Source organism: Manis javanica, chromosome 9, assembly GCF_040802235.1.
Source record: "Manis javanica isolate MJ-LG chromosome 9, MJ_LKY, whole genome shotgun sequence".
NCBI classification, from domain to species: domain Eukaryota; kingdom Metazoa; phylum Chordata; class Mammalia; order Pholidota; family Manidae; genus Manis; species Manis javanica.
The window spans coordinates 27,727,860-27,742,364 of record NC_133164.1 but is presented as its reverse complement, the minus strand read 5'-3'; the positions used below and the strand labels follow the sequence as shown (position 1 = coordinate 27,742,364).

General features: G+C 38.3%; 1 protein-coding gene across 8 annotated transcripts in view; it reads left to right on the top strand.

Annotated features, from left to right (window-relative positions):
* Window positions 1-14,505, top strand: part of SCEL (sciellin) — a 93,380-nt gene that overhangs the window by 34,195 nt on the left and 44,680 nt on the right. For all 8 annotated transcript variants that reach the window (XM_073212473.1, XM_073212472.1, XM_073212471.1 and 5 more), the window contains 2 exons: window positions 7,700-7,780; window positions 11,753-11,812. In XM_073212473.1, coding sequence (XP_073068574.1) covers window positions 7,700-7,780; window positions 11,753-11,812 — 141 coding nt within the window. The remainder of the gene's footprint in view (window positions 1-7,699; window positions 7,781-11,752; window positions 11,813-14,505) is intronic.

Genomic DNA, 14,505 nt, shown 5'->3' with positions numbered 1-14,505 from the left:
AGAAAAAAACAAATGCCATCAATATGGAAAACTATTAGGTCAGAGCCAGTGAAAGTTTTTCCTTTCCCACTCCTTTTATTTTAAGATTTATCAGAAAGCAAGTTGTCTGCAGTCATTAGTGTATGTCTTCAGTTTTCAAGTTCTTAAGATTTTTTCATCTTTGAGTCCTTCAAAAGAATGATAACTTTTCGCCAAGCTTGAGCCAATGGTGTGAGTAATTGGAATGTTCCTGAGAAACGTTCAGTCACTTCACAATTAAATGTGGACATGGCATTTCTGGAAGTTGATACTGAAATTGTTTCTGATTTCAGAACTCACCATTAAATGTTGGTTTTCTGTCCATAGTAAATTCAAGTGCTTCTGACAATGTATTTAGGTAAATTAGAGATTGAATGGCTAAATGGCATGTGAAGATCATTTAAGAAACTCAGTGAGGCTGTAGTAAGGTAGTTGCTTAAAAGACAGTATGAATGTTAGTGATGTTACCCATTATAGTGATTCAGGATCAACAATGAAGCTGCCATAACCATCACTCACATAAAAAAAAACAGTGTATTTTTTTCTGGAATCATTTCCAAAGGCAGAGAAGTAAATACATAATATCTGATAAAATTGAATTAGTAGAAACAGATCTAGAAAATTGCCACACAGTTATATGCTTGCTATGCACTTTTATAAATTCTCATCCATGTTTGTTTCAACTTCGTCTCCTTCAGTGGTTTTCCTTCCTGTTAACTGATTGGCTACTTTGAAGGAGAAGGAAAAAATGTGATTGAGAAGTGAGTTGTCATGGCAACCTTGCACTACAGTTATATTTTTCTGTCTGTAGCTATAAATGGTAAACTGTAACCTTTCTAATTACGCTGCAACATTTTTAACTCTATTGGTACCAAACCCACTAGGAAGTTTCTGTCATGCTAAATTAAATCAATACATTTCATTTTTATCGCAACATAAAAACTTTTTTACTCTAACTGGAATCTGTAAAAATCAAGATTCTAAGACTCTTGGTAAGATGTCAAAGTACAGGGATTTTTAAAATCTTATATGAATGCCTAGAATACTAAGCATTCCAAATATTCTAAATATAAAAACATTAACCTCAGTAATCAACATGAGTTAAGATTCATAATTTTTTAAATGTTGTTTGACTGGAATGAGAAGAAAGCTAATTCAGAATGTGTCAATAAAGGGCCTACCCTTCAGCAATGAGTTCCTTTCTCCTCAGTCCTCTGAGGCCACCATGGACAGACTGATCCCCTAACACTGGTTGTACATAATTCATACATTCCAACTACAACCAACAAAACATCCCTGCTCCCTCCCAGTCCAGATTCCACCGCCCCTCCCTCCTGTGCAGCCCCAGTTGCCTCTGCTGTGGACAGGGGAGCCCCTTGAAATATGATCAAGTAGGGGATCTTCCAGTTCAGAAACAAGGGTGAGGAAGAAGCCCAGAGAACCAGGATACCTAGGGGCAGGTGCTCTGCCAAAAACATCCCCCATCTAAGCTCTAAGTCCCTCTGTCCCAGCTATAAAAAGCAAATAGTTTGATTTTTAAAAAATTTATTGTACCCTTTAAGAGTGTTGCCTAAGGTCTGTCACCTAGAGAGTATAAATCTTACCTCAACTGAAAACATAACAATGCTGACAGGTTAAAGGGGCAGGCTTAGTGCCAATTACATAAATCAGGTTTCTTCCCTGCTAGAACTGGGCAGAATTGGAACACACTAGAAAATGGTGGTTTGGATTTTGTGGAAAGGAGGCGGCTTTGGAGAAAGAAGCCTGTGGGAGGCATGGAGACCAGGGTGTGGTGGGTGATAGGAGCATAAAGTGACATAGGGACCCTGTTTTCAAGAGCCCAGTGGGAGGGCAGTGGGAAGAGCAGGTGGAAAGTGCATGGACCAACATTTTACTTAGGACTGTCCACACATTCAGGGGCACTTATTTATCCTCTGATCTTTCCTTTCCCTCTCAGGCTTATATAGAATATTATAAAGGGGAATCACACAGCACATGCAGCCTTTTGATTTTGGCTTCTGTCACTTAGCACAATGCATGAGCAACTCATCTATGCTGTTCAATGTATCAGTAAGTCCTTCCTTTTCATTGCTGAGTAGTATTCCATTGTGTGGAGGTCTGAAGTTCACCAGTTGAAAAATATTTGAATTGTTTACAAAGCTGCTTTAAATGTTCACAGGTTTTGTGCGAACATTTAATGTGAACATTTCTCTTCATAAGATCATTTCTCTTGAATAAATGCCTACATGTGGGATTGCAATGTCATATAGTTTTCAATTTAATAAAGTCCAATTCACCAAATTTATTATTATTATTATGAATTGTCCTGCTGGTGTCATATCTAAGAACTCTTTGCCTAACACATGGTCACAAAGATTATTATTCTGTTTTCTTCTACAAGGTATCTGGCTGTGTGTGTTACATATAGGTCTATGATTCATTTTGAGTAAACTCCTTTTTAGTCCTGAAAATTTTTACCATTGCACCTGATAATTGTTGGACTGTTCTGACTAAGTCTTTGAGAAAATATCTAAGGACCAAAAGCTGCTATGAATTCTGCAATTCTTAAATATTTGTGGTTCTTTGTCTCTGTTGACCAGGTAAAATTTGCTTATATTCTTATAGATCTGACCTAAATTACAATAATTTGAAGTTTATTAACCACAAGTGCATCTACATACATTTCAAAAGCTTGGTGTATGAACATGCAAGGCACTTAGTCTACAGCAAGTGCTCAGGACTCTGGGAAACCACGGATGCCTTGCCAGAACTCTGCCCTCCCACACTCACGCTGTGTTTGGCCAGCCAAAGATCTGGACCAATCTCTGTAAACAAAGAAGCAAGCAGAGGTTTGGAGAGAATCAGTGCTCTTCTCGGGTCAAATTGAAAGTTACTGGTGAAGCTGGTCTAGAACCTAGTCTCTGGAATTTTAGTCCAGTACACGCTTTAGTGTTGTGTTAGGGTTTATTGACGTGGCCAGTGACCACTAGAAGGTGACACATCATTACAGGATAGATGGGTGAATTGAATAAAGCAAGGTATGAGAAAGCTGGACAAAGTTGGAATGTTTTGTCATCTTCAAAATTTGTGGGATACAAAAGCTAAGCACAATGGAAAGTGAAAACAAAACTTACAATTATATATTAGAGCCAATTATTTTTGTTTCAATTTAGACTGGTGCTGGAGTAATAGAAATGTTCCTTCCCCAAGGCAGTTTTGAGGAGAAGTTACAGAGCCAAGTGTGTGATCCAAAAAAGAGATAATGAACAGAAGTGATCTTCGCAGTAGCACATGAAAATGAAGCAATTTAAACAGCGTTATAGTGTTATTTCTATTAGCTCTGGTCTTAGGGCTGCTATCTCAAGTTTTCATGTGTTTCTTGTGAAAGCTGCCTTTTTATTCCCCAAAGTTGTTCTTTACAATTATAGCCACTAATGTGGTGGCACTGATCCTGAAAAGGTCTTGTGGGGTTGAGAGAAAGACAGAGGGCAAAGCCAGGGTCAATTTATCCAAGCTTGAACATCCCATCTCAAAGTGGTATTCAAACAGCATCATTCCACATGAATGTCTCCTTTCCTTCTCTTCAAAACATTCCCTGCCACAGTTTCCTGCCTCGCTCTTGCATTTTAATCCCCCTACTTGACGTCACACTGAGTTCCTGGCACAGCATGAATGACTTACCCAGGGCCTCGGTTTCTGTCATCTGTGGCTGTCCTGGCAGCGATGCAAATGAAGCTCCTTTGTGACGAACTGAAGGCAGTGTGGCGTTGCCTGGCCCCAGCCCAATAGGGGCATAGACACAGCTCCTGCAGAAATAAATCACTTCTTGGCTTTTCTTGATCTTCACAACTGCACATCCCATCTACTGTTTCTTTCCCAGATACTCCCCCAACACTGTGTACCTGGATCTACTGCTCTACCCATTTCTGCCTCCCAGACACACCCAGTCAGTGTTTACCCCTTCTCTGAGCCTAGCCACTCTAAATTGAAAGAAATTTTAACTTTTCATCAGTGTGATTCTGGCATAAGCCAAGTTTGGCACAATCCTATTTCCCCTTTTATAATTTTCTGTTCCATCTATTACCTCTCTCCTAACTGTTCTCAGACATCATTGCCCTGTGCAGAGAGACCCATGACTGACCACCTTCTTATACCTTTCCCCTACTCCTGGAAGAAAAGTATATAATCAGCTAATCCACACAGATACACTAAAGATACTTTATCACTTGAGTGATATTGCATTGTCGACAACATCGTGATATTTAGTGAGAAGAGAAGATGATGGCACTATAAATAAAATAATATCTAATTGCAAAATTTAAATCTAAGCTAGGATGGAGAGGCTATTCTCATATAATTTGTTCTTCCAGGAGTAACACAATAATTATTCTGAGCACCAGGCACCTACTAGGTATTCAGTAGTGGGAATCAACAATAAACTTCTCCTAAGGAACAGCTTCTTTACCTATTTCCATCCTCACCAAATAAAATTTCAGCCAATCCTCTTTCAACACATCTTTATTGGGCACCAACAGCATACATAATCATAGTACTTGGAATATAGCTATCTTTTTAGGAGTTTCAGTCCAGTCTGGAGACAGGAAAGGAATACTTGTAATCCAGAGCAGTGTGATGCATGCTAGGAAGATGGTGTGCTGTGGGGAGAGACAGGGACGTTTACAGAACAGTTTTGGGTACCACTAGAGACAGTAATGCCCAAGCCAAAGTCGGAAGGGCAGGAAGGAAGAATCTAGGTGAAAGGGAGAAGGTATGGCAGAGAGGAGAGAATATGGTGCAGTGGGCCCAGGGAGTGCAGGTGACTTGGCATAGCTACAGCCTTGGGTTCATTTAGGGTGGAAACAATAACTGCAGCCCTGGACACTGACTGAGCATTTACAGTGAGTCAGGCAGTGCTCTAACGCTTTGCATGCCCTTCTGCTGGCTTCAAGGCCACCATCAACACAGGGGCCAGGAGACCCACCGTGCTCCATACCTGTTGCTCCACTGCCCATTCCCAAGAGACTCACTACCATGCTCTGCTGAGAAATCTTCAGGACTAATTCCATCACATCTTCCATCCCTGGGGCTATGGATCCCTGTGGGAATCCCTTTGAGATCATTTCCTGTCACCTGGACCATCTACGGAGCTCTGTGCTTCACTGACCCTGACCCAGCCAGTGGCATCCTAGCCTCTCAAACCCGTCCCTAGGAGCTCCGTGGGTGTGTCCTCCATGATCATCCACACTCGCTACTCAGCAGTCCCGTCTCTGACTGAATGATCTCCAACTCTGGGCTGGGTTCTCCCAGAGGACCCTGCTCCCGCAACCTCCTCTCACTGAGGGCTGTTTTTCTTCTGACCCCATGAATCTTGGGGTCTGGAGTAAACAGAGGGATCCTGTTTGCTTCTCATCACTCCTCCCTATCACTTAGAACTTCCTCCTCCCTAGACTCTCCGTCTTGAGGCACCCAGCGGTCTCTGAGTCACTCACCCTCCCTCGCTGAAGGCGTTGGCACCAGGCTCGCTGTCTCTCACAAACATACCAGGTCTGTCATGATACTTGGTGATTTATGGATCCATGTAGCAGATCCTTCCCCACCGTGGCCTCTCATTTTATTGGTCTCCTCTCTAATGATCTTGTCCTTCATCCAATCGCAGCCACCCTCAGATCTTGTCCCTGTAAGTAACCACAAAACACTACAAAATTTCAATTTCACAGCTTTCGCTTTCTGACTTCTATTTTCTAACTCTATCTACTGTATACAGCTCACTCCCTCCAGTCCTCTGATTACAGAAATTCTGCATCCCCACCACAGCCACCAATCCATTGATCCTACCATCTTTTCGTAGCCCCTCTCCCCTCATATCCTCACTTCCCTCCATGTCTCAGATCCAGTTCCTCTTTGTAATCATTCCTTGCATACCCTTCCACTTCCTTGACGTCATTCTCTTTTTGCAATCACTCGGCTGAATGATAGACTTAGTTCAACCCTTCCCTGGCTCAGTCCCACCATCGTATCTACATCCTCTAGTTGTCAACCTTCAGGCAGCTGCCTATTTCTTTCTTCCTTCCTCTTTGTAAAATGCCTTAAACAAAATGTACACGTCAATGCCTCTACTTCTCATTTTCTCTTAAATCTACTCCTATAAGGTTTTTCACCATTGCTCCATGAAAACTGCACCCATCAGGGTTACTGATGACCACTATATGGCCAAAACCATGGTAATACAAGTCCTTGTTTTATTGGAGCTGTTAGTAGCATCTGGCATGGCCAATTACTCCCTTTTTGAGACATTCTCCTCACTTGACTTCCTGGCTACCACACCCTCATATTTCTCTGTTCTCCTTGGCCACTTCTCTTCAGTCTTTCGCTGTTTCCTTCTCATATACTTGACTTCTACATATTGCAGGATCCAGTTCAACACCTGACCTTCCTTTCATTTCTACGTACACTCCCTTGGTGATCTCATCCAGTTTCAAATGTCCGAGGCCATCGCCAGGCTGCTGATACCCGTATGTAGGTGCTCTTCCTCTGATGGCCTCTTGGCTCACCTCTTGGCTCAAATTTCACCACTCAGAAAGACGCTCCCTGGCCATTCTACATAAGACAGTGCTCCTACACCATCACTCTATAATCTCTTACTCTGTTTCATTTTTCTCCTAGTATTTTTCAACATCTGCCATATATTTATTTGTGTATTGAAAGCCTTTTGAGAAAAGGTAAATTACCCACTTTGTAGAGTGCCTTGTGCATACAGAGCTACCATTAAATATTTGTTAAATAAAAGCATACTTTCATTCAATCCTGATAATACCCTAACAATTCTATGTGAGGGTTTATTATAGGTGAAGAAATGGAGTCAGGTTAGTAAGCCCGTTGTCACACAGCTGGCAATTCAGGCATCCTGACTCCAGAGGCTACACACTCACCCAGCATGCTGTGTAAGCTAGAGGGGCACACGGAGTCGGGATCACAAGGTCCTTTTACTAGGTCTAGAATTTATCTTGAGGATAACAAGGAACCCTTGGGGTGGTAGTGGTGGGGTGGGGCTGTGACATGCCCTGGTTAAGGAGCTGACTCCATCCAAAATACACACAGATTTGCCCACCTTTGGTTCCTAGGCCATCAAATCATGCCATTACAGAGGCAGCCTTGGGGCTTCGCTGGAAAGTTTAGGCCAACAGGATATATTTGCTTTGCTAGCATCAAACCAGCCTGTGCTGACAGTATTTAAATCAGATTTAGTTAAGAGCTTCAAACTAACTTTATCTTGAGGGCTTTCTTGCTGTTTCTGTAGCAGCCTGATAGTTGAAATCATTCCTAAAGAGGCTTATATGTTAATTCCCAGGGACCATTTACTATACTCTGTGCTTCTGACTTAATATGTCACAACTTGAGCTAGATAGTCTAGCAAAAATATTAAGCTGTTTAAAGAATATATTATATTTCGAACTATAGTTAGATATAGTAGCACATAGGGTTAAATGAATTTTCAAATATCTGTGATTTAAATATTTGACTTTAAAGTTTAGTGCTTCATAGATTCTGACCTTTCCTATGCATGAGGGTTGTAAAATGTATGATGTATTTCCATATACACAATAAATGCATTTGGTTAATAGATGCTAAAATTTACCATGTTTCCATGGTGAACAGTGAACTGCTGCTTTCTGTTTTAAAGGGAACCAACTGTTCACCCTCCAGTACCTCCAAAGCCCAGTTCTCCAATTTCATCTTCTAACCAGCTAAGACATGATAATAGGTAAGATTTCTGCCAAAGTGGTGACGTTCAAGGGAAATGAAAGCAAATGAGTTGTGACCTGTTTTGTGCAAAGCATGGGTATGTTTTGTGTGCATATTCCCTAAAGAAGCACTTGTAAAGCTTTCCTCATTTTATTTGCCAGTAGAAATGTGTATTTATGTTTGCCTTTAGCAGTTAAGGCCATTGTATACACCTTCAAGATAGAAACTGAAGAGTATTCATGTCCAAGAAGTATTGATGCTCAGTCTTCCCTAGTTTACATATTAGGAGTCAATATATAGGGAACCACACTCTATATAAATGTGTGTGTATGTGTGTGTGTATGTGTATATATATGTATTTGGCATGTATTATATATAATACAAATAGAAACTATGTATGTGTGTGTCTATATATGTGTGTGTGTGTGTATATACATATATGTATGGTTTATATTTACTCCTGGTTCAATTTCCCATTAAGAGATACATTTTCTGATGAAAGACGTTCTTGAAACTTTGTGTTTCTGCTCAAACCCTCCCTTATGTTAGAAATACCTTAGTGTAGTTCTTTAGTTTTGTTTTAGCTGAGGAATTTGTAATTTATTTCAAAACTATCACAAAATTTGAAAAGTGTTCCAATTGTCTCTGATTCAAGAAAAAAAAAGACTTGCTTTTCCACTTTGAATCTCTGATACTCTCTAATTAATATTAGAAACAAATTTAGGGATCTGAAACTCTTTCTATGTGTGCCTGTTAAACTGTTTAATAATCTTCAACTGTTTTCCAAGACATACATTGCACATATACATTATTGTGAAATTTAAAAAAGAGTATCTCGCTGAAGACTGACTACATAAGATCCACTTGATTACCTGCTTTTGATTCTTTTGTATTTTTGCTTTTTGATGGTGATGATTTTGACAACATGTCAGATAACTCTAGAACTATCCTTCAATAAGAGAATAACATCAGCTAGAAAATGCTAATTGAGTGGCAGAGCTATGTAGCATTAGGTGTTCAGCCTATTGAGTTAAAAATCCAGGCTGAATTTGTATTCAGTAACATTTCACAGGATCTTTGAAATTTTATTGTTAGGCTGAGAGTATAATTTTTTTAATGAGTCAAGAAAATACTTCTTTACTGAATTAATTAAAAATATAGACTAGATTTATAACTTTTCTTTTGTGCAATGGTTATAATTATACTCATAAAAATAACTTCTCCAGTGTTCTATCTTACATTATTGTTCCTTTTATAGTATTGAGCAATTAAATCTTAATTTGAGTAAGATTTTTTTTTAAGGGGGCTAAAATAAATTGGCATTAGTATCAACTAAATTCTAATCTGAAATCAGCAGCTTCAGAGCAATAAGCTTGTACAGATTCAAAAGAAACTAAATTTCATGGGAATTGGTCTAATCCATTTTTACTACTATAATTTCTTTCTTTCACCAATGATCTTAAGAATAAAATTAGGACAACTTGCATATTTTAAGCCCAGCAACTTTACTTTAATCACAGCAAGATGATTGATTTTAATGAAAGAATATGAAAGGGAAGTGTTTCCTGTTAATTAACACATGTCCTCAAGAGTAAAAAAAAATAGTTAAATATAGTTTCTTAAGAATAAGCAAAACTGTGTAAGTAGGTCAATCAGATTTTAGAGAAAGAGCAGAGAAAAGCATTGTATTATAAATTGTGACAGAACCTAACATAAAATCTAATTCTGTCAACTCTCAACTCAGTGTGGTCATTTTCAATGTAGTAGGTGTACTGGGAATGTAAAAATATTTCCCATCTTTTCGGAGATGATATATAAAAATGTATTTTCTGCTCTGAAAATAAATTTCTTGATAGTATTCAAATGGGATAAGTCTTTAAGAAAAAATTCATCCCTCTGATGCCTAATAACTAAAAAAGACTCCTAATATTTAAAAATATTATATCATTAACTAATAGGGATAAGTATAAAAATGCCTTCTTAATGACTAGAGACTTAAACAAAATGAACATGAACATATTTAGAATAGATATTTCTAGATATATCCAGTGGTTAAAAATATATTAAAAGAGACAGGCTAAATTACAAAATAACTGTATTGTATTTTAGAATTTCAAATAGGAGATGGTTGAGTTTTAGCCAACCAAGAGTTAAAGTTTGTTATCTCAAGTAGTACTATTGTTCTAACACACTGTGATCTTTCTGAAAGTAAATGTTTTCTTAGAAATTCAAATTTAACAGGGAAGTGTTTTCTTACCGAATAGATATTATCTTTAAAAATATAGGCAGATATGTCCACCTAAACCAAGTATATATACAGAAACCAACAGATCTGCTGAAAGAATTATAAGATATGAATGAAGATCTGTATCTATATAATTATAGAAGTGATAAAGTTTGCTTTATTAGAACACGTAAAAACACAAAGCAATTAATAAATAGACAAAATCAGTTTTCTGTCTGCCTTCAATATAGTGGATAATAAATGCTTTTATACATACCTGAAGAATTTTATTCTTTTATTTCCTTTCTAAGCTTTACATTAAGAAAATAACCCAAATTTTCTGAACATGATGACAGAGTAAAATCAATCCCTTAAGACAAGAAAGCACCTCTTTATTCCTAGTGCTTGTCACAGGTCTATGATATAGTTGGTAGTGATGTGTAAATGAATAGGTGGAATACAGTAAATTGATTGAACTTGTTCTATAAAAGCTTTCCTAGAATTACCTGTATAATAAGGTCACATCCAGCTCTACCTGCATCGTCAGGAAGAGGCTTACAATCATACTGATGCCTGATTTATGTCTGTTATCTTGCACACCCCATCTAGTTTAGTATTTGTTTTGGATATATCTTATTTTTATTTCTATACATTTTTATAAAAACCACTATTTTGAAATTAATTTTAAACGATGCTATTTGATAGATCTATTGATATGATAAACTAATTTTTGTTATTGTGGTAAAAATCCTAAACATTAATCATCTTAGCCATTAACCATCTTAACCATTATGACAAACCAATTTTTCCAAGTTTAAAACTTCCATTCTTTTCTTTTTATTATCTTTCTTGACTCAGAAGAGTCCCAGTTTGAAACATACATCACATGGATACCTTACCTTTGGAGAGAATCGTGTTTCCTTTGTACCTAACAACTTAAAGTGAAACTATCTCAGCATTTCCCAAATTGTGTCCCATGTTCCAAAAGATGTCAATGCATGTTCTGTAAAAGAAGGGTTTAATGGCTAACATATTTAGCAAATACAGTTAAATAGAATTCGCTACCACAGGACTTTTCAGAACCATCAGTGTACTCATATACATATTCTGAATCTCCAAAAGTCAGTTACATCTCTCAAACTTACATGACTACGAAGTTTTTTTTATCATGGAACCCCATTAAGCCTCTATGAGATATTATGAAACTGGTAAACCTTCTCCTATTATTCCTTCTCAAGATTGAGGGAGACCAGCATGGATTCAAGCCCTCTATGTGGCAGTGGTTCCACCTCTCCTATAATTTAAAATGTATTTTCTTTCCCTTTGGTGGCCTAGGAAGATTCTTTCATCTCATGTGAGGGATCACTTAATTTTCTGGGTATGTAGCTTAATGCTCCTGGGCTCTGGTGGAAACACTTCTGAACATATGTCTGTGTTTACTTGTACCATTAATTGTATTTTCATTTACATATCCTTTTTTAAGAACTTGGGAGCAGCCAATACAAGTCTTTAGGAGAAACTGTAGTTTTTTTGCTGAAGTGCTAGATGGCAGAGGCAGTGCCCAGATGGAATGACTGATGCGTGCGTGTGTGTGTGTGCATGCCACGAGCTGATATGACAGAACTGTTTTGTTCTTCAGTTAAACTCAGTAATTACTGAGCAGCACATGGAAAATTGCTTTCTTCACTGAAAACAGATGAGAAAGTTTAGCTACTTCAAAGATAGCTCTACTGTCATTGACTTGTATTTATTTTTCATTGTTTGAAGGAGTCAGGATCTTGGGAACATCGTGAAGGTGGCCACTTCCCTTCAGAAAACTGACAAGGGGTGAGAGCTCAGAGCTTTTGAGCTTCTGTTTTTCTTCTCATTATGTTTCAAAAATATTTAATCGTACCCTTAAAAGTTCCAAAAATGAAGTCAATTCCAGTGCTATTTATGATATATGTAATTTAAAAGACAAAAGAATCAGTCTCTCTAGATAAGTGTCCCTAAAAAATAGGTGACATTGACACTTATGGGTCGTCTCCTTCTGCTGCTTTGTCTTCTGATTATACACATCCCAGTTGCTTCAGCTGTCGATGGTTTTGACCTTGTTCCAAATCCCCACTCCTGTATTTAGGTTGCTGGCCCAGATCCCTACTTGTCTTTCTCCTTAGCAGCTCCATTTAGAATGTCCGAGGCCATGTTCAACTGCCTTCCCACAAGCGATTTCCTGACTTCTCTCTGTTCTTTCATTCAGGAAAGTTCACCTTTCAGGGTTACTCTGCATTGTCTCATATCTTCTCCCCTTGATATAATATCAGGCATGTCTAAATTAAATGTTTAAAATGCCCCACATGGCCTCGCCACAATTCAAACCCTCTTGGATTCCATCATAAGTTATTAGAGTGACTCTCCAGACTTACTTACACTCTTCCAGTCTCTCCCATCTCTGGACCATTACTAATCATCACTGCCAATTTTCTTCCCAAGATTCTGCTTGAACCATCACTCCACTGGCTGCCCATTTTCCATTCAATTACAGATAACTTCATTCAAGGCCTTTGTTGGCCTGACTCTAGCCTAACATTCCAGAGTTATTTCTGACTTCACCCTTACATTTACCCTACATGCAATACCAAATTAAACCACTTCCTTTGTACGGTTTCCAGGTATTTGGCCTTTGTTTATGACAGTCCATTGACATGGCTGCCTTGTCCGGCCTCAAGGCCACCATATCAGTCCATTCAAATACTACCTATTTTTCAAGATCCAGATAAAATATTATCTACTCTGTGAAGTCTTTCCTGAGCGACCCAGTGAGATGTGAATTCTGCCTCTCTAAGATAGTAGAGCCCTACTATTCAAAGTTTTGTAATAACTAATCATATTTGGTGTTGTTTCATGGCATTTCTATAAATGTCTCATCTCTGTTATCTCTTTAATCTCTTAGAGCAGGTATTTTGTCTTATTTACCATATGTCATTTGCAGAGTTTGATATGAGGCTTTGTGCAAAGAATGTGTTTATATAACCAACCAAGTATGGTTAAATAGCAGTGAGCCTTGAGTATAAACATTTCATAGTTGAAATCCCTTACCTATAAAAATTTTCCTTGCCTAATAGAATTTAGCAATGCTAAGAGTGTTCTGAGGGACTGCAGTGTCAGGCAGAAGGACCAAGGAGAAAAATCCAGAGGTGATGCTTAGCTCTTCTGTGCAAATTTGTAAACAAAATAGGAGCTCAGAATCTAGGCAGGGACTCTAGGAAGTATCCTGAATGTTCCTCTCCAAGTCTTCTCTCACCTAGATAACCTAGATCTCTAATTTTATTTGTTTATCTTTGTTTGAGGTAGTATTTTGTTTTTAGTAGGGATCTGGATGGGACAGTGTTTTGATGGGTGAGGTTGTTTGAGGGAGAGAGAGGTGAAGGATGCTGACAGGAAGTGATGGGTTGGCATAAATCAAGCACAGACAATGAGAGCAGCAGTTAGTTGCACTTCCATGACCCCTCTGTCTGGTCAGGGGGCACTGATTCCACAGCTACATGTTCTTTGCAAGGAGAAGGTGCTGCTTTGTAGAGGCCAGGAGAAATGTATGTGGCAGCAACATTGCTTGAATATCATTACTGTGGACCATCCTTAGGGACTAGAAATAGCTTTATTTATCCAAGCCGCTCTGTGTGATATTCCTTTATGAAGTGGAGTATCTGATTAAGAGCATTCAATTTATTTTAAAGGCAGTGGTGAAACTTAATATCTGAAGTTTTCATTACCTGAAGGGCATTTTAAAAGCTCAGCTACTTTATTCAGAATACAATCTTTGTTGTATTTAATTTATCACAGAGTGTCTTCTCATGATTTATGCTAATTTCTTTTGTGATAACCATGAGCACCCTCAAATCCTGATAATCTCATCATTGTGACTCCCACCAGTCAGTAAGGTTTGGGGCTAAATTTCCAGGATTCTTAGGTTTGCTCTTTCCCTGGGAACACAGATAGGTCTGCAGCCTCAGTGTTGGGAGGTAGAATTTCAAACAAAAAATACCAATGGGGAATTGTGTCTAAGGACTGGATAATATTTGTCCCACACAATAGACAGAACTTTAATCGATTTCTTGTCAGGGTTAGCAACTTATGTATTTCAATATTTATTCTCAGCCCTCAATCCTACCATTCAATACATAATATTGCTTGAAAGGATTCATCTGTGTGATGGCTGTTCATTAGCTGTGTTTCTAGGGTCTGAGTGAGGACTGTCCCAGTCCACTATTCTGGTGATATATTATGCCAGGCAACATCAAAGCACACAAGTGACTCAGTAACTATACTCTAACTCTGAGCTGAAAGTCTTGGTGTCTGTAAATGTAGTGTACAAAATAAATGCAGCAAGCATTTATTAAATGAGAAATTTAGAATCAACTGGGAACTGTTTATTTTAATCACCAAAATCAGTTGAGAGTTTATGATTTGCCAGGCATCATGCTAAACACTTTATGCTCATTAGGCTGATATTTCTTTTCTGAGGTGGGTACGATCCATAT